General features: G+C 37.7%; 1 protein-coding gene across 3 annotated transcripts in view; it reads right to left on the bottom strand.

Moving 5' to 3' along the window:
- MCC (MCC regulator of Wnt signaling pathway) overlaps positions 1 to 26,190 on the bottom strand; it is a 182,413-nt gene that overhangs the window by 128,032 nt on the left and 28,191 nt on the right. The window contains exon 1 of one of the 3 annotated variants that reach the window (XM_090132373.1): positions 15,021 to 15,630. The exons of the other annotated variants lie outside the window; for them this stretch is intronic. Within the exon in view, the coding sequence (XP_089988499.1) occupies positions 15,021 to 15,077 (57 nt within the window). The 5' untranslated portion in view covers positions 15,078 to 15,630. Of the gene's footprint in view, positions 1 to 15,020; positions 15,631 to 26,190 lie in introns of those variants that run through there. 3 annotated transcript variants of the gene reach the window in all.

Below are 26,190 nucleotides of genomic sequence, written 5' to 3'. Positions count from 1 at the left end.
GTCTGTACTGGGCAAGAACACATGGCTGTACTTGCACTGAATAGTTCAGAAATAATGATAACAGTATTTTATCCTAGCTTGTACCTTTATACTGAATCATGGAATCATAGAATGTCTTGGGGTGGAAGGGACCTCAAAGCCCATCCAGTTCAAACCATGGGCAAGGTTGCTGCCTAGCAGATCTGGGCTGCCCTGACATCCATCCAACTTGGCCTTGAACACCCCCAGACATGGGGCATCCACAGCTTCTCTGAGCAGCCAGTGTCTCATCACACTTTGAGTAAACAATATCCTCCTAGTATCGAATCTACAACTCCCCTCTTTTAGTTTAAAACCACTCCCATCCTGTCCTATCACTACCAACATAAAGTCTGTCTCCCTCCTGCTTATAACCTTCCCACAAGTACTGGAAAGGTCAGAATGAGGTCTTCCCAGAGCCGTCTCTTCTCCAAGCTAAACAAGCCCAGCTCCCTCAGCTTTTCTTCATAGGAGAAGTGCTCCAACCCTTTGATCACATTCATGGTCTTCAGTCAGGCAATCTCTGATCTGCTATGAAGCCTGCTGGTAAAAAAAAAAAAGACTAAAAACTCCAAAGAATGAGTGCAATTTTTTTTTTCTTCCATTTCCTTTCTCTCCCTCTTTTCCTCTCCCCATTTCCCTCAGCCCTTTTCCTTTTCCCTCTGTCTTCCTTGCTCCTTATGCTCTTCTAAGGCCTCTACGGTTTGGCTGCAGTTCTGTGATGCATTGAATTCAAGATCCAAATGAATATGCACTGCAATGCTAAAATTTAGCCACTGCCTATTAGAGTGCCTGCAACAGCAATTTTCTAAGTGCAGTGTTTACCAGCAACCTGGGAAACATCATGAGTCCTACTGTTTTCACAGTTTTGATAACTTATTTTGCACACTGCATTAGTAAGACAGAGCTTAAAAAATGCTAGTCTCTACACTGCCTTGTTCCAATGCAAAAGCATATGTTTACAAGTCAGGTACAAATACAGAAGAAATACATTTTCAAGTGTACATGCATAATGTAGAAAAAGCTTAGAATGCAAATAAAACAATGAAGAAGAAGAGACAAGTTTCGCAGAGAAAGGATTGCAAATCCCTATCTAGTCAAAAGACAAAAAAATCATGTCATCTTTATTAGTCTACTATGAAGCCAGTAGATATTTTTTGAGAGCCACATTTGTAACTGTGACAATCATGTAACATCAACAAATTAGCTTTTTCATATGACCCAGCCTTGGACAGAACAGTCCACCTCCTGAAACCTAAAGCAGCTGTCTCAGCAATCCTACAGAAACTGAAGATTTCAGATGCTCTCGATGGCACTTCATTTCTTTTTAAGCATTCTGACAAAAAAAAAGAGCAACCAAGGAAGTGAACAAAAATAAGAGTAATATTTTTATGTTTGTCAAATTATAAAGTAAAATTTTAACATAATGCCACACACAAAAATAATATTTATTGAAACCAGGCCTCTTAAAGAACTGTACTCTCAGTCCTTTGCATTCCCTTTTTATTTCAGTGTTCATTTTATTTTACCACAAGATGAAACAATGTTTTCCTGCATCTTCTAAAAATTGTCACTAAGTGAGGAAGACAGTGATTTATATTGACAAATTACATATTGCAATGACTTCATAATGATAATCAATGTACTTGGCACATAGCCATAAATTGTGCACTGCTTATTAGATTCCCTAATTAGGAGGTTGCAAGTTCTTTATCTTTTTCTGTGTGTGTAAAATTTTACGCATGAAATACAGCAGTGCTAAAAGCACAACACTTGGATTAGTACCACTAATGAGAGTAGCAGTGCCAAAATGTCAATGACTTTACTGTGGTCACAAAGGTCTCAGTTTATCTAGGTCAATTGTTTTTTGTAATTTCTATTAAAATGCCAAAGAGAAGCTAGTAGAACACTGGACTAAATGGAATGAAGTTAAATTTAAAACCATTTATTCTCTTCTAAACAAACAGGATATTTTATAGAGTAATAATAAAACAGGCAAAGTTAAGTTTTCTTTACTGTTCTTCATTGTTTGAAATATTTCATTTTCCCCTTTAAGCCTTCATAAGACACTGCCTGTGAGCAAGAAACAGTAGTAAAACTGAGGACAAGAATCTAGCAGACATAAGACATCTGCAAATTACTACTGGGAATCCATCTCAGAGTGACCAGAAATACATTCAGATAGCTTTCAAGTGCTTCAACAGGAAAAAGCTACTGAAGATGAAGATATTTCAAGAGATTATTGGAAATCTCATAGGGAAAAGGTAAAGATATCGTCGTATAATCTATTATCACTTGTGGTAGACAAAGAGTAACCCACCATAAAAGCTCAATAAACAGTCATTTACAAATATTAATCTGACATACTGGAATTTCTGCAAAACTCAATTTGGCTATCAGCACTTGTCAGTTTTCCAAGAAAATCAATCCTCATGTCAAAATCTGCTAAAGAAGATCAAATTTTCAGAGTACTCCACAGCAAAAATATTCAAACCTTCATGTAATTACTGCTTCCAGTAACTCTCATATTTAAGTTCTCCAGAAATCTTAACTTAATCATCTGAAGTACTACATAAACCTCAAGAACTCCAAGGTATACAACATGGAGTGGTTTCATAGAATCAAAGAATTGTAAAGGCTGGAAGACATCTAAGATCATCTAGTCCAAACATCCGTGCCCACTAAATGTCTCTCACTGCTACATCTACATATTTCTTGAACCAAATGTTACCAATTCTGATTTTGTATCGCTGGCACCAGGAGCTGTCACCACCAGAGGGGACATGGATGTACCACCACCATAATCCTACTGAAGACACCCTAGCCTGGCTTACACTGGTTTAATTGTGACCATTAATTTTATAAAATTCCATGCTAATTAACCACATGCCATTGCCCCAACAGAATCAGCCCCCTTATCAAAGCCTCATGCAGTCAACACTGCAAGAGGTAGAATTCCCTTATACTTTAATGAGGGCCATTGGCATGAACTCAGTGAAGAACTTTGGAACACAACATAAATAAAAGGACAGACAGTGAAGAGGGAGCTGGGTATGTATGAAAGGATAAGGCTAAAGGGCAGCAACAATAAATTATCAGCTGCGGGAGGGCCAAAAGAAAGGGCTAATGAAAGCTAAGAATAGACATAGCATTTAGCAAAGCTGTAAGAAAGGTACAGGAGAACAAGATGCAGATACAGGCAGCTGAGAACCAGAATAGCCTACCCAAAAGTAAACCATAAAATTCAATGAACGTCTGATGATTGAGCCTCTAGACTCTAAATACAACCACTGTTCTGCAGGAAAAAAAAAAAACCACAAAACTGAGTGCCAGTGGTTGTGCTAACTGTGCATCTGTATATAAATAGGAGGCACCACGTTCTAAAAATCCTTTGTGTCAAGGTCATCTTGTTTTTTCAGCCATTCTCTCAAAATTACTAAGCTGCAAGGTCTCCTCAAGCACTGCCATCAAATCCACTTAAAGTTTGCAACAGTGTCATTTGTTAAAAGGAAAAATTGACCCAGTTCTACCTACCATTAAAATCCTCTAAATTCCCTTTCTGTAAAATGGTCTTAAAAGTGTAATTTCATAACCATGCCCCAGTAAGACACCCTCCTCTCTGCAAGACCAAGCCAGGCAACTGGAATTGAGTTAGCAGTTTGACTAATAAGATTTCTGATAAAGCATGTAACATAATGTTATTAACAAATTGAAATGTAGGTTCTCGTGCACTATGACAGAATTGCATCAATAATGGCATACAGCTTATTTCAGCTCCTCAAATGAAATGCACTGTGAAGTATAAAGAATCACTGCAGTGCCACCATATATTACCGACATTTCTAATTTAATACAAACTTGACTCTACCACTGTTCTATTAACCTGTTCTATACAAAGGAAAGAACTCTTTGGCCTAAATAACATCCACTAAACATTGGATGTTTGGTCTTTTATCTATTCTAGGATGGCAAATGGCACTGCGAGCCCACTACTGATAATCTCTGAATGATCATGCATATGAGAGAAGAACCTGAGATCAAATTCCTTTCTACTAGAAGGGCAAGAAGGAGGGCCTGGGCAGTCTCATCTCAAGACCTGGGAAGCAGCTAAACCTGGAAACCATTTTAATGCTAACAAAGGATAAGGAAATGATCAGGAGTAATCAGCATGGATTTACCAAGGGGAAATAATTCTTCACAAACTTGAGAAACTTCTGCAACAAAGTGGCTGGCTTGGCATGGCATATGAGAGATCAGTGGCTACTGTTTACTGGTCTTAGCCCTTTTTAATGGTTACAGAAAATTTGTTGAAGCATGGGCTAGATAAGCAGATGGAGAGATGTCTGGACCTAGAAAGTGGTAATCACTAGGCACAAGGTCTAGTTGGAGGCCTATATCTAGTCATATACCCCAGTCACCTACTGGCTTTGATCCTGTTCAGCATCTTCATTAATGATCTGAATGGTGGGGTAGACTGTATCCTCAGAAAATTTGCAGATGACACAAAACTGGGAGTAGTGGAAGATAAACAAGAATATTGTGTTATCATTTTGTCAGGGATTTTGTCAGGCTGGGCCCTTCTTGAACTTTTGTCATGAAGTTCAACAACAAGTGAGAAGTCCTACATCTGGGGTGGTATAATCCCAGGAGCCAGGATAAATTGGGGACCACCCAGCTGGAAAGTAGCTTGTCAGAAAGGGACCTGGAGGTCACTTTTCAACAAAGGACCACCAAGACGATGAAATGACTGGAGCACTTATCTAATAAGGACTGAGAGATTTGGGCTGCTCAGCGTGAAGAAGAGAAGGCTCAGGAGGATCTCATCACCATATACAAATACTTGAACAGAGGGTTCACAGAAGACAGGAGTCATTCAATGGTGCCTGCAAAGGCACAAGACAGGACAAGACTCAATGGGCACAAACTGAGACACAAGAGGTTCCCTCTGAACATCAAGAAACACTTTTTCACTATGAAAGTGGCTAAGCACTAGATGCACTGTCTGGAGAGATTGTGGAGTTTTCAATTTTGGAAATACTCAAAAGCCATCTGGTTCTGGGCAACCTGCACTTAGTGGCCTTGCTTAAACAGGGTCATTAGACTAGATCATCTCTAGACGTTCCTTCCAACTTCAATCATCTTGTCATTCTGTGATGGAAACTGACCTACCTATACCTAATTGGAATAAATTATTAGGTTTTTAGATGTTTAAATGACACATGAAAAGAGATTTAACATTATATACACAATATGGATAAAAAGGAAGATAAAGAAATTTTCACAGGAAAGAAGAAAGCCTCAATCATGGAAAGCAATTAGTATATTTATTTTGGCTTCAGAAGGGGTAGGCATTGAAATTCAACTGCGTTGATTTTGATGAAGAAAGATAATTATGGGTATTCATAGATATTCAGCCCTGCAGCAATGGGAAAGAATCTGTTTTTTAAAAGCATGAAAAAAAGTTGTGTTTTGCAGAGATGTATCATAGAGTAAGTACATTTATGCAGATCTCTATGCCAAATAATGTTTGGCTGTTAGGAGTCAACATGCTTTTTTCTACTTTCCACTACAGGGAAGATACTTATCAGTGGAGGAGAAAAAGTGATCCAATCCATTCTTCATACTAGACTCTCATGAGACAGAAAAAACGTCATTCATTTTGAAAGAAAGAAAAAAGCGTGTCAAATTTATTCCTTTACATATAGCAGTTGCCTCAATATTGCTGTCACACTGGTATCATTTACATCATTTAAATGACATTAAGCTGCCAATGAAATTTTTGGCTTTATCACAATGTATAGTAACGATCTTATGTCATCATAACTGCATATCATGGTTCAATGTTAACAATTATAATTCCAGCATTGCACAAATAATTTAGTCTTTTGGACAAGCCTCAGAAAGTTGTGCTGGCACCAAAACTAGAGGTGCTGTTATGACTACATAACTGACTGTTATGACATTTCCTAATTTTGTCTATTCCAACTTTCTAGTCTCTGAGAATCATGTTTTATGATTAGCTGTAAAGGAGAAGAACTGGACTTGGAAATCAAGAAAAGGTTGAAGAGAGGAAACTCTGGCAGGTACAAAGAAGGAAGGAAGGTGGGCTAGAGGGAGAAACTAAGTCTTGGAGTAAGGAAATGGCATAGAAGGATTGGGGTATGCAGGTCCCTAGAAGTACTCCTTGGGAAGCAAGCTGGATATGTTGCAAGACATCTTTGCCAGAAGGTAAGACGGGGGACTTGTGAGGATGGAGAGAAAGTCAGCTGAAAAAGGTATGGATGAGACTGCGCATTGCCTATGGAACAAACAATTGGAGGCAGAGTGGTCTAGAAAAAAAATGAAGAAAAAAGACTGGAACTGAATATGTGTAGGCATGGGAAATACATGCGGGCTTCTCACCTGTGCAGAAGAGAAGCATCATGAAGTTGTACTATTCACTTTAATACATCAGTGCAAAGGATTTATATTATATTTGCATTAATGTTGTACATGAGGTACTTTCAAGTTTCAGATGCTAGGTTTTGAACCATAATAATGATACGTCTTTAAAATACTGGTTGTGTTACTATTGATTGTATGTTAAATTTTATAAATTACCATCACTAAATTACCTTCATAGAATTTTTGAAATGCTTCCATGGATAATGATTTTACCAGCATCCCACTAGAATATGTTACAGTATGTTTGCATCAGGCTTATGGCCATTTGCTGAAGTGAAACAGTGTTTTAAAAATAGGCCATTTAACCACTAAAAAAGTAAGAATGTTTCAGTGTTGCCTACAGTCTCTGAATAACGGTATCACAGAATTGTAGGGGTTGGAAGGGACCTCCAGAGATCACCAAATCCAACCCTCCTGCCAAAGCAGGCTCCCTGCAGCAGGCTGCACAAGTAGGCATCCAGGTGGGTCTTGAATATCTCCAGAGAAGGAGAATCCACAACCTCCCTGGGCAGCCTGTTCCAGTGCTCCGTCAACCTAACAGTGAAGAATTTCCTTCACACACTGGTGCAGAACTTCCTATTCTCCAGTTTATGGCCGTTCCCCCTTGTCCTGTCTGCACAGACCACTGTGAAGATTTTGCAAAGCTAGCATGTAACAGAAGTTTATGTTATGAAGTAATCTTAATAAGTGGCAGTATCAGTTCCATCTAAAAATATCAACTATCATTCCATTACAATAACAGTTTTTAGAAGGGCTTCATTTGTGAAGGTAAGGCTAACCTTCCCCATCAAGACTTCCTAATCTCTGAGGATCATGTTTTCTGATGAAAAGTTGTAAAAGACAACAGTCCAGCAAAAGAGCTGGACTTGGAAATCAAAAAAAGGCCCAAGGGAGGAATAAACTCTGTCTTGTGGGAGTCTGGAAGGAGAAACCAGCTCTTGGAGTAAGGAGATGGCATAGAAGAATTGGAGAGTGCAAGTTGCTAGGAGTACTCCTTGGGCAGCAAGACATGTTTGCCAGATGGTTAGAATGGGGATCTGTTATGATGGAGAGAGAAGTCACCTGAAAAGGATAGGGATGAAAAGGTTGGAATTTTTCTATTAACTATGAATATTTAGCGCACAAAGAAAAACTTATCATTTTTTAAAGTCAGAATAGGGCAGTCTATTCTGACTTTATTTTGTTCAGTGTTCTATACTTAAATAACAACGACAAAAAAGTGTTTATTGTTACAGTACTGGCCATTAATAACTCAATGCTGTTGACAAGAGCTTTGCATGTGTCTCAGAGTAAATGAAAAACAAAAGCAGGAAGAAGCAATAATACAATCAAAGTTTAAAAAGTTCTTAACATATTAAATAATGTTAGTAATTTTTTAGTGACTGTATATGTATCACACTTGTACCTGCATTTAGAAGTACTAATTCTAACACAGACATTTGGATTCTGAAGAAACATCTGAACAAAAACAAATTTAAATGCCACAAGCATTTCTGCTTTTAGGTTCACCTCCTAAATCTAAGTATTTACATATGTATTGTTTTCAAATGCTTCATATAATATGAGCTTGCTCTTCTTCAACGTGGATGTCAAAGCAGCAATCAGAAGCATGCAACATTCCAAAAAAGATTTCAGAACATGAAATGTAGAATTAAACTGTGGATGACTTAATGCTTTACCTGTTATTCTGGTTGTTTCCAGCTCAGAAATGTTATCCCTAAAGCAGACTCAGAATTTTGACAACTCTTTGTTAACATCTCATTTTAAATTAGAAGTATCTTGAGATCTTTAAGTAACTCAAGTCATTATTAATTGTGCTTTGTTTTAAAAATCTACTCAGTTCTACCTAATTATGTCAATTAATATCTTAATTTCAGTTAAAAATTTACATGTATGATTACAACAACTAAGTTAGAGTACACAAGACCATTTCTAGAGAAATGTCTCTGTTCATTAGACATGTTAAAAATCTAAATCTTTTGAAAATATAAGTTCTTCACACCAAAGATTCATTTATATGGCAAATCTTGATGTGGGACTAATGCAGACTGCTACCAGTGTCAGAGACTCTCTTTAGCATCATGCCATTCTATTCTCCACATCAAGTCTCTGTTGTTCCATCACGAAACATCCTCAAATCCAGCTATCATCACATTTCCCTGCAAAGCACACTGACTGATGTATTTTTATTAAGTGCAACCAAAAAACTCCAGTGGGCTTTTCCACATAATCTAGGACGCTGAAGCAAAATCTGCAACTTTAAATGCTATACAAAGCCGGAAAGACTATAAAACTTAAAGATGCAGGGGAAAAAGAGAACACTGATCCATAGATTGCAGAGTAAAACAACCCCCAAGAAACTTCTGAAATTGTACCAATGTAGAGCACACATGCCCAAGTCATTCGTCCAAGACTGATCACAGACAGAAACATGTTTTTCTTTTCCAGCACAGGTTGGAGGGAGAAAAGGTGAAGGGTGACAAGGGTGACTTGACTTCTATCTCCAAAAATCTCCCAGGAATGAATTCTATTTTTTTGATGTAAGAAGAAAAACACAAAGACTCTAAAAGCATTTAGAAGACTCAACATATTATTAATGTTACATTCACAGTTTGCATTTGTCTTTATTAACTTCTTAGCCCATAAAGCCTTTTTCAAACATGTTTTTCTAGGATCAAGGCATATTAAAATATCAGGCAGATTAGTTACAGAATCTCTGTTTTGCTTTTCTTTTCTTTTTTTTTCTCATTAGGATGCTGCAGAAGAGCATTATTTGTGCTGACAGTATCTGGGCATTTTGAGTAATCTTTTTATAGTCCTTCAATTCAACAGAATCCAAGCCTGGAAAATACTTAGTTTGTATGATAAGCAACTCACCCAAACCCTGAAAATAAACATTCTTTGAAGTCTCTATGTTTTTTCACTGGAAATGTGATGCATCCGTCACACAAATTACATATGTTGGTCATGCCAGAAATAGAGTTCACTCGGTTAGACTATGGAACCAAGTTCATGTCCTAACCCATCATAAACAGCTCACTGATACATTTGATGCTGATATATTAATCAGCAGATTTCTCTATTAATGAACTGTGGATGTTCAAATGATTCTGGAAAAGATATCTTTTCCCTTTTACAGAATGCTTTTACCTCTGTAATTTATCACAAGCTTCAAATAAGCTGTAGAAATCAATCAGATTTTTCAAAGAGAGATGAATAATCCATAGTAGATTAGTGAAACTGAACAGAAGTGTATCCAATCCAAGAGTTTCATTCAGACTTGATAATCACTACCCAGGAGCATGATTAATTAAGTTTCCCATTAAAGTATTTTCTGAAAATAAACAGTTGCATCAGCATTACTTTGATCTGTGCATACTGGGTTGCTGTGTTCCCTCTTGTAAGACTTGATGCGTAGCGCTAGCTGTTGGTCACCTGTTCATGAACACTGTTCACGTGTTCAGTTTAACTCCTTTTACAAACAAAAAAAACAGTGGAGCTTTGTCAAAGCTCAAGCAATTTAAATATGCCATACTTAGTGTTAGACAATCATATTCTATCATTTGCAAGATAGTTATATTTTAAGGGATTGACACAACTTATCACGATTCATCTATATACTTGGGGAAACCACACACCCTCTCCGGTGGGAAGATGTTTTATATTCTCTTTTACAAAACGAGTTCCACATGCCTTTCACATTGAGGGCCAGGGCCAATGTCTGGCAGCAGAGAGGCTTCCAGTGGGAGATGGTGTTCATGTGTTCACAAAAAGTACCGAGAGTGTACTGGCATGCTTGTTGGTCAGCTGCAGACCATTCAGGAAGCAGATGCATTATTAGGGTGACATTTGCTCACTGTCTGTCTTAGTAAGACTGTCAAACCCAGGAAGACGAAACAAGCATTACAGATCGAATCCCAGTCTTAAACGCAAACAAAACCCATTCCGTACTCCATCACTGCTATTTCCTCACATGCATGTATGCTATGCTTGTCTGAAAAAGCAGAGAAATACATTAGAAAGTTCCTCAGTGTGGGGATTGTTGCTGCTGAATGTTTCTTTTGCCAGGGGGTGTCAGCCCAGAGTTGTGCACCTGACCCACCTGACCTCAGACTCACCCACTGGCTCATGAACACAACTTCAAGCCATGCAGACCCTTCTCTTTCTGCAGTTCTGTTTCTACATGATTTTCTCCTTAAAGTGTCATTTATAGCAGCAGTGGAATGTAAATCTTAAAGGAAAAAAAAAAAAAAAAAGCAGCATCTTGTCCTACAGTCAAATTATAAAAGGCTCAGAATTTAAGCCTTTCAAATTTGGCTCTATACTTCTACACATCTTGTATAATTCAGAAGACTTTGATGAAATCCATCTTCTGATCTCATTATTCTGCTCCCCACACAAACACAAGCTTTGAATCTTGTCTTCTTTTCCCCTCTTAACTTTTAAATATCCCATTGTCAAGGAGACAAATAAACTACTCCTTTTCCCAAGAGAAATTGACAATATGTTTGCTCTAGGCAATAAATAGGGTAAATGAGCATATAGATCAGCTTAAGGTTGCAAGCCACAGTGGTCATTCCCTAAATAATTGACTTCCAAACACAAAGAAGCACAAAGTCTGAAATGTACACCTAAATCAGCACAGAACCTTTCAATTTCACCGTTTCCTTTTTTAAAATTATGCACTGTCCAATTACATCATAAATGATAAAAAAATGCAATAACATTAAATGCATCATTTGTGTCTAAAGTGCTGAATGTACTGCAATACTACAACACCTGCCCTTTTCCCACAAGAAAATCTCTTTGGTGTAGTCTTGCCATCAGCAAGTTCACAAGGTTCAATTTAGTAAACTGAATCCAAGAATATAATTTGACTCTTAATCCGAGGATGTAATTTAGCCCTTAGGTAAGCAACTGAGAAAGACATTACAAAGCTTACTAATTGTACTCCCTGAATGTTCCTATGCTACACTTTTGAACTGTCCATGATTAGGCATGTGCATTACTGCTAACAGCATTCAGCACAATAGCTGTACTAGATAAGAGAATAGAATTTTTCAGCCCAGGATGGCTTGTGGAGGAGTTTAAGAAGAAGACTGACATGCAGTGATACCTTTCCATAAACCCTGGTTTCAGCTTATAACAAACTGAAATTCAAGGACTTCCTGAGTAAAAGGTGATGTCTTTGGATTTGAAAGAAGAAAATACGATTAGATCAACCGGCTCCTTTCTATACAAACACTTCCTTCTGAAAAAACTTCTGGAGGAATGAATATGTATGAAGCAAATAAATTCTGATTAATTAAACAAACAAACAACAACAACAACAAAAAACATGTGCACTGAATTGCTTACCTGGATGTGTTTTGGTGACACTCATAATGTTGGTTTTAAGAGTACACTCTGTGACTTACACTTAAAGTTTGCAGTACTGTACAACTAAAAAGAAAAATAACAACAAAGGAATCCAAAATTCACTTAATTTGGGTGTTACGTATTGCATACAAATAACACCCATACTTAATCAAGCCTTAAGAAGCAAACTGCAGATAACAATAAGGTCAAAAACTGTCCAAAATTTGCAGTTTGCCCACTTAGTAGAATTAAAACAAAGGTTGGTTTGACATTATTATTTGTTTACCAAAGTCTGCTCTGCATTCTCATAGAGTGCAAGTAAGAGCCATCTTGCACTTGTAGACTTCAGGACTTTATTTAGATTTGCATCTCTTAATGTATCATATTTCACTTTAAAAACAAACAAACAAACAAAAATACAACTGAACAGCTACTACCATCACAAGGAAACCTTGCTACACAAGAACACTGCTTCTTCTACCTCCCTACGCAGGTACAAGATGATTCCGTTATGCAAACAGCAAACTGGCTAATCTATATTTTGTTCTCTGAGCAAAAGAAAGAGAAGTCTGAGTGAAAAGAAAAATAGAAGAAGTAGTGTACCAATGTACAGATCAATAAACAACAGCTTGGACTCCAAAAGTAGTGAATCACAACGCACCTCACTGACCTGCAATCTGAGAGTTTTTCTCTTTTATTTATTTCTGTATGACCTTTGGAATGGGACAGGGATAAGCAATGAAGACTATCAAGATCTGTTTACTTGGACAAAACTTTACAAATAGTAAATATTAGCCACACACAAATTTCCACAATTACAGCTGTGTCTTTTTAAAAAAAAAGATGCCAATTTTTGCCCATTTCTCAAAGAGAGAGATAAATCTCAAGCAGAGAAAGTTTCAGTACAAATGCAATGAGTTGCAATAATTTTACTTTCTGTTTCATTTAATGCATCCATTCAAAAACACATTTACTACACCTCCAGGGCTTTGTAGTTTTCCTATTTATTTTAATAATAATAGTTTCATGCGTAGAGCTTCACATCCTGAGATGAAGAGATCAAGGTACCTACAACAAAATCTGCATCACAGCCCCTCCTTGTCTGTCATTTTTTTTGCCATGAAGACATAGGTGACAGCCCTTTTCAATGTGAAAATATGAACTGACAGTAGAGATAAAAGTGTGGGTTAAAACATACAAAGACTGCACTAATTTCATCATTTCCTAACAGAACTAGTTCCAACTTCTCCCACTGAACACAATGTCACAGTCTTCCACTGATCAAAAATAAACATTGACACACAGAAAATATAATCTGTAAATTTCCCATGTGTCATTAAAAACAACGTCCTATCAAGGAACAATACTGAGATTGACTGACCTGGCCCTCTGAGTAAAACAGACTGAAGTATGCTTACACAAACAGCTCAAATCACAAAGATAAAAAGAAACAGCAAAGAAATTATGATTCGCAGATGGGGAAAGCCAGGAATATAAGATCTTCACTGGTATCTTTGCAGTCAGAAAGGGGACTTTTCACTTACCTTTGGCACTGGACTGTAGATGTAAATCAAATATTAAAGTAAGCTTGTTGGAACAGAATAACAAAAATAAACAAGGATAATGATCTATGATACATGAACACTGACTTCTTTTTGACATTTCTCATGTTGAACAGCAGAGGAAAAATATACTTCTTACAACAACAGTCTTATTTTGTGAAAGAGTAAAATAAATCTGAACAGAGAACGTTCCAAGGTAGAAATGCTATCAGTAAATATCGCCTACTCCAAATAACTAGGTAAATATCAAGTCCCTGTGGGACTTCACATTTTGTGTGACCCTGTAGCTTTGAAAATCAAATGCTGAAGGGACAGAAAGCAGACCAACAGGACAACAGCACAAGTGTAGCCAGGACCATGCGGCACACATCTACAAAAAATAGCTCCTACAAAACATAACAAGCTTTTACACTGAGTTTATGAACTCCATTTATGCTGTGTAGCCAATATATACTCTCTAAACAATCATTAAAAAAAAATTAAGTGAATTAAATTGAATTCTTTTGTAGTCAGAGGAGGAATGTACATAAAATTTGTTTTACTTGTACTCCCCAGTCATAAACCTGCCGCTCATCTTGCATGACAAGGTACTGCACTCGCTAAGGTCTCAAATATTTACTCCGCTGCCCCATTCACTGGATCACTGATTTAGTTTCCATTCTTCATCTAAGTGTCTCCCATCTCTGGATAATTAATTCCACAAATTGTCAATTCTTTCATTCCGCCCAGTATGTCCTATTATTTCTAATAAAACAAAACATAAAATAAAACAAATGATGCATTGCAATACAAGGTGTATTTAAAAAAAAAAAAAGGACAAAGAAGAAAGAGAAGCACTTCAGTTAAACTGGACAAAAGATTCAATTTTCTACAAGATGACTTTAATAACATACTTAGGATTTTATAGCATTACTCAAATTAGCAGTTCGCAATACAAATAAACTCATAAAGATGATAAATCTAAGATTTTTCATTAACTGCCAAGATATACTACTTCTAACATATTTAGTAATTACCTACTTAACATTTGATATGGCTTTAATTTCTGACTTATTCAAAATATTGACAAATGTGCTATACAAAAAACAGACATACCCACACCTATAAGAAATAACAGCTGACTAGAGTCTGCAAGGGAAAAGTAGAAAGTTTCCCATGGCTTGCTTTCTTTTAAGCAGGGAAGGTAACGTTCATCTAACGTAAAGGAACAACAACAGCTTGGATAAATACAGTCAAACACAACCTTGCCAATGCTGTTGTCATACCAAAAAATATTTGTCATTTTCCATTAGCCCAACTCCCTCCTAAATTAGTTACCGTCTGCTTAAAATCAACTGGGATCTCCGCATTTCACCCACTGTAAAGATGAACCTTGGGCATAAGCACAGCTCTTGGGAGGTAAGGCAATCTCTGCTGCATGGTAACAGGAAAAAGCATCTTGACATGATTGCATCGTTTGCTTTTCACCACTTATTCAGTCTAAAGCAGTAAGAAAGTTCAGGTCATTTCCTCACTGGCACAGCAAGTTATAGCAAGTTACATATTCTATTAATTTTTAATTGCACTGCTTGCAGAGTGAAAGCCCAAAAGGGGAGTGTTTCTTTTTAAAGCACAAAGAAGGGCACTGAAACTGCTTACCTCACTCAGCTCTGCAGGAGAGTCATTTCCATATTTCAAAGCAACTCCAGAATTCATGATGAGACTTCTCAGGGCTTGATGATTTCTGCAGGTTTTAATGCTTCAAAGATTTGTTTAACCCATTCAACACTTTCCGATTTTCTTCTGTCGAATATTCTGCCCTAGACAGCCATTTTTACTCCACATTAACTGTTAACATTAACAATCAAAGACCTTCTAAAAGAGCCAAACTAGTTTTCACTTCACATGTAATCCATTGCTGCTAGTGATTTGCTAACACCACGGAGGGCTCAGAAAATCCCAGGAAGAAGCTGCTTGCCTAGATCTCAGGGCTGCCTCAGTCCATCCGCAAGTCGTGCTTCACCTCTGCTGGATGTTTTATGCTGCTCTTTTCCGCAACTCCATTTAAGGACATCTCATAGCGTTGCTTAACGTATTCGGAACAATTTGGTGAGCTTTGCTCAAGTTCACAGAGAAAATAAAAGGAGAGCTGCGATGGTCTTCAGTGCTCGGGAGGGAGAAGAAAAGAAAGCTGCTGTCTCTGAGAGAAGCCAATGCTGCACTTCACGCTGAAGTTTCCCGTTCCAGCGAGCCTGGAGTTTAAGTGGTTTATGATCAAACACAGCTGTCTTGCTGCTGGCTAAAGGGCTCATGGAAGGGGCGGTACTGAGCAGAGAGTGGGAGGGAGAGAGCTATAGAGAGTTCATTTTGGAATTACAGCCATCTTTCCAGCTTTCTGTATACTAATTACTGTACCAAAATTATAAAACTAAGCAAGTAACAGGAAATGCCACCTGGACAACAATGAAGCCGAATTCCTACTTCCTTGTTCCCACTAGCAATTCAGTAAAGAAAGTTGGGTGGTTCTGAGGGTGGGAGCTTAAAGATTTCAAAAGGTAACAGTAAACCCAAAAGCACCTTTAAAAAGCTGCAGATTTTACATAACACACAAGCATTTTACAAAGACTCTGGGGTGATGCTACATAAAGAAGAAACCATTTGCTTTCAGATCCAGTAAAAAATCTAGAAAAATCCTTAACAAGATAGATTTGATGTCATGTTGGACCCACTGCAGAACAAAAAAAAAAATCTTTTTCCACTCCCTCTCTTCCCTAGAATCTAGTGGCAGCCCAACACTCCTTGCAGTGCTGGATTATGCTACACTTATAATTAGGGAATGCCATACTCTGCAGCTGAAACTTTCCTGATCGTGTTACTACGTTTTATTACAAGAGTGCCAAATCCTGAGAAGAGTTCAAAAAATTCATGAGAACAGGCATAGATATAAACCACGGCACAATCCTTGCACCGTTACAAAAATAAGCACTCCAAAAGTAAAATTTTTAATATCAACCAGAGATTTTAATTTTAATTTCTTCTCTATCAATCTTAGTATTGATATCAGTATATCAATACAGATATCAGTATGAAGACATAACAGTAATTATTCCAAGTGACAGTAAAAAAGTGCAATAAAAAGGACCAAGACAAACACATATAAACTAATCCACGATACTAGAGATAACAATCATTTTCTGGCGCCTCTCCTTCCCCATATATTTCCCCAATACTGGGAACTGGTTCGGGTGGCTAAGGACAATGTCACAATCTCCTTACAAGCGTTTTCCTTTTATTCTCCAGGTCTATTTTCACGCTACTTGTTTCTTTTTTCTGTATTCTGTATACTCTCATTTGCTTTCAGTAATCTGCACTTTTGATTTCACTTCTTTCTTTCATGTTAACCAAGCATTGCCTTCAGTTTTCATTATGTTCTTCACTGAGAATATCTTTCCTGCTTTACCTTCAAGTTCCATTCCAACTCTACATTTAGTGCTTCTCGGCATTCCTTATTCATCTGCTTTGTACCTGACATGTTTCAATTTACCTTTCCTCAAGTAATGACAAGGGGCTGCACTGCTCTCTGCTGGCAGATCTCTGCTATCTCAGCCACCAGAGACCAGCGTCACAACAGGCAGACAGCACCAAGGAGGCCAGGAGGAGGTAGAGTTCTCTAGACTGCAGGGTGGAACAGTACAACCGGTGCAGTTTTGTGTACAGATTTCCTGTGCATTAAAAATGTGGTTCTTTATAGTGGTTCTGTATCTTGTCTTACCTCATTTCTCATACAAGAGAACAAAAGCTTCAGTTCAAAATCTGCAGCTGATACAGTGCATTTTAAAACATTTCTTCTTTTCCAACTCATGTCTTCCCAAATGAGAGGGTAACAAACTTATCTGTACTTCACATCAGTAACCCTACTAACTCCTATACTCCCTCATAACTGCTTGGAATTCCCTCTGAGTTTATCTTTGTACAGTTCTGGCGCTTGTGTCAAAGGTTACCAATGCAGGCATGACCCCAGAATTATCTAATAATAAGGACTTCAAGGGCTTGGCAAACCCTCCAACTTGCTGAAGCAGCTGGAGGAGTGTGAGAAATTGCTGGCTATAAATAACTCAGTGGTATGCTTCCAGCGTAAGAAGCATGTCCAGAACTACATCCTCACGCTGATAAACATCGTAAAGGCATTGCTGGGGGGGGATGCCCAGGGTGGCTGCGGGGAGGGATTGTGATGCTTTGTTCTTACGGCCTCACTGTTGGTCACCAAGGGTAAACCACCCACAGGAAAGGTGAGGGTGAGCGTTGGGTTGCCACCTCTTAGAGGTGTGAGCCTGTCTAGGGCAGCCCTGAGTGTTTTCAAGGCCTCCAGCCCCCAGAAGTATGTCACTATAGAAAGGACATTGAGGTGCTGGAGCAGGTCCAAAGGCAGGCAAAAAAACTGGTGCATGGTTTGGGGAACATGCCCTAAAAGGAGCAGCTAAAGGAACTGGGTCTGTCTAGTCTGGGGAAGAGGAGGCTGAGGGGAGACCTTACTGCTCTCTTCAAATACCTGAATGGTGATTGCAGTGAGAGCAGGGCTGGTCTCTTCTCACTGGTGACAGGTGATAGGAGAAAGGGAAATGGCCTCAAGTTGTGCCAGGGGAGGTTTAGGTTGGATATGAGGGAAAAACTTCTTTACAGAAAGGGTTGTCAAGCACTAGAATAGGCTCCTCAGGGAGGTGGTTGAGTCATTATTCCTGAATGTATTTAAAAACCACCTGGATGTGGTGTTCAGGGAGATGATTTAGTGGTGGGTTGTTAGAATTAGGGTAGTGTGGTTTGGTTGCAGTTGGACTTGATGATCTTGGGGGTCTTTTCCAATTAATTCTATGATTCTAAATACACAAAGGAATTGGAGAAAGTAGAATTGGACTTGATGATCTTTATAGATCATCTTATCCAACTTGGGATATTCTATGATTCTACGATTCAGTTTAAAATTAAAAAATAGTTTTGGCTCATGGGCAAACTAATGAAGTAATTAAACCAAATGGAAGATAAATTATTTTACTTCCAATTCCAAAAGACACCCACTGCAATTGTTACAAGCTGCACTAAGTGGTACAGGATTATACATTACAGAGTTGGAAAGCATCAATCATTCTTTAACTTAATGAGTACTGCCAGTGCCATTTCAATGTGTTCTGAAGTCCTTAAAAACTTCTCATGTTTTTCTATATTACAGTGTTAGCTAAGACTTTAAGTGCATCATCCTTCCAAGATAATTACATCACAATTTTTAAATACTCATCCAGAATATTTCTAAACATCAGAGGATATAGAACTTGTTCACCTGTGAAAATTCAAATTATCTAGCATTTTTATGAGTCTATTTACTGATTCAATGAAAGCATTACACCACAACATTAAATTCCCAGATAGATTTCACCACTGTTCAGTTTCACTTTTTCCAGATACAAGAGACCTAATGCAGCAGCAAGGACTAAGAACTTCACTGAAGCCAACACACACTCTCTCTTTGGCCTCAAGAATGCAAAATCTATACTGCCAGAAAGATAATAGAGAGCCCTGTGACTAAGCATGAGAGGTGCCTACTGAGACTAATCCCTGCCTATTCCTAACTGTTCATTCTCTTTCTCCTAACTTAGTTTGTCAACTAGGATAACTGCTCCCTTTCCCTCAATCTAGTGTTTGCCTTTGCTTTTAGCATCCACTCACACTAGGATGTGCATATGTGAGTACACAGGTGGATGCAAGGAGTAAAGGAACCTCTTAATATACACCTGTACATTTCTTGGCCCAAAGGAAGATTTTCTGGATGCCTCAGTTTGTGCTCCCATAACAGAAATGAGAAGGGGTAACAAAAAAAAAGCAGAATGAACTCAGCTGTCACTGAGGCTAACAGAAAAGGGCATCCTCCAAAAGAGTTCTGTCAAGAAAGAGCTGCTGATCTCCCACTCAGTCTCAGGGCATTCTGATCAATTACTGCTTTCTCTACCTCTAAAGCACTCACAATGCATACTGCTTGTAGGTAAGTGCATTTGCACTGACAGATTTTTCCCAAGACAATTTCAGAGTTATCCAGTAAAAACCATTAGTGTAGCCAGTTTGCTGACTGTAGATCTAACTATTCTATGGCCACTCTACTCTGTTACTCTTTTAAACCTTTATTAACAATCATTTAAATCTACAAGAGATTTACTGAGGAGTCTACCCTTTGGCCTGAATAATCATTGAACAAAACTTACATTATCTGTAATAGTATTCTTTTGGGACAAGATGCAACTCTTAGAAAAACTCTGCATCACCACAGTTATTTTACAAGGTCTTTCCCTCGCAAGATCTGTTTCTTAACAGTTATTGGAGCAGGTGTGACCATTGCCACACATTTATTTTCCATCCTTGACAGCTGCACACAGAAAGACACAGCATAAAAAGTTATCTGTTAAATATGTTTAGGTCATGTGTTTTTCAGTACACAGTGTATACCATTCTCTAACAAGCAATTTCACTCTGCACACAACATACACAAATAGCCAACCACAATTCCAGGACACGTGGAAGAAGAGCATGCTTTGTTTTGTTTAATTATCACTGTAATCAAAATGACACTGAGTGGAATTCACTAAGCAGTTGGTTTGTTTTAGCATCATCTTTATAATTAGAGCAGCACTCTGTACAATGCCCCACACAAATAAATTCCACATTCATATACTGCAAACCTATGACATACAACATGAGCATATTTTTGTTCTCAATCTGGCACAAAATTACATTGCCTACATTTAAATTTCAATGGACAAATGGGAAATTCAGTACAATACTTAATGCTTCCAGACAACTCTTTATTCTGCATCATTAACACACTATTACTTAAAAGGGAGAGGCAAAAAGGATCACAGGTTCTTCTTGATGCAAACTGTTGCCATTTAATGCCACTGAAGGGTATGCATCTAGGGTTAAAGAACAAAAAATCCAACTCATCTGAAACGACTCTAAGTAACCTTACACCAAAGAATGAAACTGTCTCTGAAAAACACAAGCAAACTTATCATCTTTCATTCAATCACACCATCTTGATTAGTCTAAAACATCTAGAATAATGCAATTACCAAAAAGCACTTCAATCAGATGCTCTCACCCCTTCACCCTTCTCCAAATACATAATCCACTTAAAAAGCCATGTCCTTGACCCGACCAGTCTCCATGGGACTCTACATTTGATCCTTTTTTCAGTTCTCCAGTATTTCATGCCATGCAGCCACTCACCAACCTGTCAGCCAGCTACTCTCATTTTCTGTCATTTCATCGAAAGCTATCACATTCATTTTGATTCTCTCTGACCCCACTAAGCCTTAAACATAAGGTCAGAACATGACGAGGACCAGGGAGTAAATGTGTGCTTGTTATTAATGTTTGAGATGTGTCTGAGAGGACAACAGGGAAAGACGGCAGCAATTTCTACACTGTTTTTATCCTGCAACCGCCTAATTATCCTCAGAGTTCATCTACTACTTGCTTAAAACAAGGGCATTCTTTGAAGTATTGTTCATGTTATCATATTTCTGCTTAGCTTCCATTCGCCATCGAGTATTCCTTCTGTTCAGTCAAGTATTCTACATGTCCAGATGCCAGGCAATGAGCACAAGAGGCAGTGGGCACAAAATGGAACACAGGAGGTTACCCTGATCATCAGGAAGCACTTCCATGCTGTGCAGGTGATGAAGCACTGGCACAAAGAGGATGTGCAGTCTCTTCCTTGGAGATCTTCAAAAGCAGTCTGGATGTGGTCCTAGGGACCCTGCTCTGAGTGCTCCTGCTGCATCAAGGGTAGATGTATCCAGAGCTCTCTGCGAACATCAGCCATTATGCAGTTCTGTGACTAAGTATAAGGAAACTTCACTCAATTCATTTCTAGCCTCTAGGATCCTGGCAGCTGTTCTGATTTAACCTTCCCAGAAGCAGCCTGTAGTTCTGCGTATTTATTGTACTAAGCTCATTTTTAATAATATGTGCATGGCTAAATCCTACCTTTAAAATACTTGCATTTCCACTTTAATAGAACATGTATTTCCTTATGTTTATCAGATATGAATTAAATCTCTTTCAAAAACTCTCACTTAAGTAATAATGAATTGCCAGTACTCCTCTACTAAGTCTCTACTATTTTTCCCAATCTCTGATTGGGAAAATGAGAAATCAGATATTCTCTTAATTCCATATCTTTTCCTTCATACGCTCTTATTTACGGGTCTGTGTAAACATTCAGGTCTCCCAGCTCATTAGCTGCCCACTTCTCTTTTACTCTAAGACAACCATGTGTGGTCAGTCTGAATTTACCTTTTCTAATCATAAGTCTTCTCTCCACAGGCTTCTAATACCACTGGCATATTAAACAAATGATTCCCTGAGCTGGACCTGTGACTAAGTGCTCACACTGACACGAAGAAGATAGAGGGATTCCAGCCCCTCATCAGTACCCAGGCATCCCATTTTGACATGCAGGATCATTATCTCTTTAGAATGCTTAACAGATTAACTGATGAGTACTTTCTGACAATGTGTATATATACACACGTGTGTATATATATACACATGCACACACACATATATATACACATACACACATTTATGTATGTGTAATGTATGATGTAATGTGTAATATATATATGTATCAATATTAAAGAGTTTGGATTCACTGAAATGTTTTATTTAAAACATTTTCAATCAGATGAATTCTGTAAATGCAAGACAATTTCTGTTCATTTAAGGCAACCCTCCTTTTCTACTGCACATATGAGGCAATCAAACATCTATGTAAAAAGTAAATTCAGTCAGTATTAGGCATCTTTTTAAAAATATATAAAGAAGAAAGATTCAATGTCTTTTTCTCCACCAAATTATACCTTCAGGTAGGTAAAATAATAGGAAATTCAGTGTAGGAAATTAGAGATGTCTATATTAGGGCACAAATCTTGCTTGTGTACATCAGTGGGGTTCTTATTTCATTATCAGCTCTTCATAGAATAGATACTGCCCTTCCCAAAATTCATGTAGTTTGTTTTGATTGCTTTCTCCCATGATGAAAGTAGAATTAACCAACACAGTGCAATACAGCTATCATCATAATCTGTCTCCTGTCTGAGAAATGGCAATATGATTTTGTAGTACCAAATGAAGCAATCATGCTGAAAAACATCTTCACAGAAAGCAGAAAGTATAATTGATAGCAAGTATGTGTAAAGAAATATTCCACTTCCTTTGCACTGGCTCCAATATTGTTACCCCAAACAGCTAAGCTGATAACCATACATTCATTAGAAAAAAAGAGAACATAAAGAGTGGCAGGGAATTTAAATGATGCCAGTGTTTTATACTGCCTCAGCTCAATATCCCAAATCCAAGAGTGACAGAAACAGTTCCAGAGAGCAGAAGCATCTTGATGAATTTAATCATGGCACTGATAGATTTCTGTGCAAACCCTGCCTTGTCTCACGTGGTTGACAGAATAATGATTGATTTCTGCATTATAACCAAACGAGCACTGAACTGGAAAAGCTCTTTGGAGTCCTTTTTCAACTGTGCATAGATACATTTTCAAAATTTCTATATATCATGTAAGCAAAACATAAGGGTTTTGTATGTGTGTAAAAGGGGAGAAATAACAAGTTCTCTCATCTTTACTGTAAATGAGGGTTCATAGAAGCTCACCATTATCAACCAGAACTACAAGCCAAGAGATCAAACAGAAAAGCTGATAATACAAAATTGTGTCTGACTAGAGCTGCAGGGTAATCTTTTTGGCACGCTGGAATGCAGGAGGTTAATGATGCTTCAGCAGACTAATCCTAGGTCTCAGGTTCAGCTCAACGTTGCCAAGCAGGTAATATTAATTCTATATTCTGTACAGACATGTGCAGTGATGACAGCCCAATGTACGAAATGAATTGCTCTTCATCTCAGACAACTGGAGAAAAAAGAATGTTAGGAAAAGTGAAAAGATAATAGCTCTTGCTATTACCAGGGCCAGAGCTCTCTTAACTGCAGCAAACAAAAACAGATGCATAAACAGCTTCTTAACAGTAGAGAAGTCGAGGATGACAGTATACAAAGTAATTGCAACTAAGTTAAATTCAAAGTTTTGAAATTCAGTATCTACGCCTTCAGAACATCTATTTAAATACTCTTATTAAGATACCCCTTTCTTTTAGCACTTGACCGGTATGTGCTTGTTTCAGTTATACAATTAGAATCGCAGCACTGTGTAAAAACCCACCATTCTATGCACTTCATCTTCCTTACACACTTGTAAGGAATATTGTTCAAATGTTTCACAAAAGTTCCAAATAAAACCATCACAAAAAGATCTACAAAAAGGCTGCTTGAACACACATACACTGTGCTGAAACCCATAACTCCGGGCCGATAAAAGTTCTAAAAAGATTCAAACAAAACAAATTAAAAACAAAATAAAACAAAAGGAACCTCAGGATAGAGTTGTTAGAAGGGGGATATAGCACCTATCATCTAACATGGTAATGGTGTTAATGCGCTATAGAAATGAAGTTTCAAAAAAGTTTATAATTTGTTTTTTGCTCAGCTGTACATTAAGATCCAGAAACTACATATTAGCATAGATGATTCCTGACAGAAATAATCCATAATCTCAATTTTTAACATGAAAAAGGAGAAACGGAGCACTAATAGGAGGATAGATACAGAAGCCAGGATTCTATGAACATACTGCATAACCCTATTACACCTTATGTGAGCTTCAAACAAACAAATTCCATTACAATGCTTGCTCATGATCAAAGATAAACAGCTTCCACATTCCCAAACATTAAAAATGTCCATCAAACAAAACCATTTGGCTTTCTGACAAGCCTGAATCTACATTCCCATGATCAGGTTTTATTTTAATGGCATTCTCAGGCCTTATTTTAAGCCTGGTGGAATGGAAATGATGTCCATCTTGGAAGCAAAGGCACAAAAGGCATACGTTGTCTTAGGCAAAGATCTTCTATGAAAAGCAGGCTCCACTTTCCAGGCCACTGAAATATTGTTCAACTTCAAACTTTCCTAGATTTCAGATGAATTAATAATTAACCTATATTTTTATTCTAATAGATTTTGGGGGGATAAAAAGAAACTGTAGTAACAGTTGCACATAGGACACAGAATATCAAAGTGTTTAAAGGAAGAAGGGGTAGAGATCCATCTCTGGTTATTTAGTATTATTTATTTACTATTATTTAGTACTATACGCTAGATCTCAAATACAGAACACATCCCCTAATAAAATAACCTGGGAAAAATCAGTGTGAACAACTAATTTAGCTCTGGTTTATCCAACAGAGCACATACAGCACTGAACAAATTCCCTGAAACACATGAAATGTAGGTGCTTTTTATCCACAACAATCTCATGCAAAGGAGGGGCATTATTCTCCTGTTCAAATAGGTGTGCTTTGAGAAAATGGGATACTTGATGCTTTGATGTTTGAAATTTCTGTATGTAAGTGAAATCACTGTATGTAAGTGAAAGGGTAGGGAAGCTGAAGGAGTGGAGCTTCCCAAATTGAGGAACAAGTAGGCTTAATTTAAAAGCAAGGAAAACTTAGAAGAGAACAAAAAGGAGCAGATTTCACCAGAAAAGGATGTATCAGTATTACTGAGTTATCAAACTGTAAAAACTTAGAAATGAAATGAGACACTTAACAGTATGGGCTCATTAACTGGGATATGGAATCTAATCATGGTACAGGTGTGTCTTCAAACTTCCTTGATGCTTTCCTTAAAAAAATTCCCCAAAGAAATACCTGGATGATTGTAATAACAAAAACGATTGCAATTTAGTTTAAGCTGATGGCTATACATTAAGCAAGTGAGAAAGTGCTTCATCATTAGAGTTGCTGTAAGAGTAGATCCTTACTAAATAAAAAAGGCTCTCTTTTACACAAGTCTCACATCTCTGTGAAGTCCTCTGTTCTCACTCACCTGCAGAAGTATTTCTGCTTCCTTCAGCAACCAGACAATCTTTCCTGTACTTAAAGAGTCAATTTGAAAAAATGTGTTCATCAGATTAGTTCAAATGTGACAATAATGAAGCTTAACATAATTACAGTGCATACACAAAGGTTTACAGTTGGGGGAGGAATGCAGGGGAGAATGGTATGGTCCTTTAACGAGTAACATCTTTATTCCCTTAACATTAACACTGTGGTGAGCTGTGCCAAATAAAAAACTGATACAGAGAAGCAGATTCCTGTTACCAGTTGATAGTCTTAGCATACCAGTAAGGAAAAACTTACAGTTACACAGGCACATCTTCTGCTAGTTGCATAGGATACAACCCTAGAAATATCAGCTGGTTGGCTTACGGTCAAACAGGGAGGTAAGATATCAAGTAAGATAATAACACGATGTACTGTCAGACGGTCTGAAGTGCTAGAGAGAAGGCTGGACAAAGATTAAATTTAGCACTTTAAATTTCAACAAAATGTCCTGTGTGAGTATACGTAAAATTGATCTTCCTACAGTACTAAGCATGTTTTTCATAACATTAAGGCATTGCAAGGAATCACTACATCTTAAATGCTCAATAACTTGACAGTGGTATTGAATTTACATGCAGATCACTATTTAGTTTTTACTAATTTAGGTTTTACATGCATTTCACAAGCCCATAAATGGCTACTTTTGACAAAGAGTGAAATAAAGAGTGAAATAGGCTATCAGTATTTTTTCAAGTAGATATCCAAACTGCACTACAGTTTGAAATGAATGCAATACACAATGATAATCTTAAATACAACGCTTTATAGAC

The sequence above is a fragment of the Phasianus colchicus genome, chromosome Z (genome assembly GCF_987193195.1).
Source record: "Phasianus colchicus chromosome Z, bPhaCol1.hap1.1, whole genome shotgun sequence".
Lineage (NCBI taxonomy): Eukaryota > Metazoa > Chordata > Aves > Galliformes > Phasianidae > Phasianus > Phasianus colchicus.
This window is presented reverse-complemented; position numbering and strand designations above follow the sequence as displayed.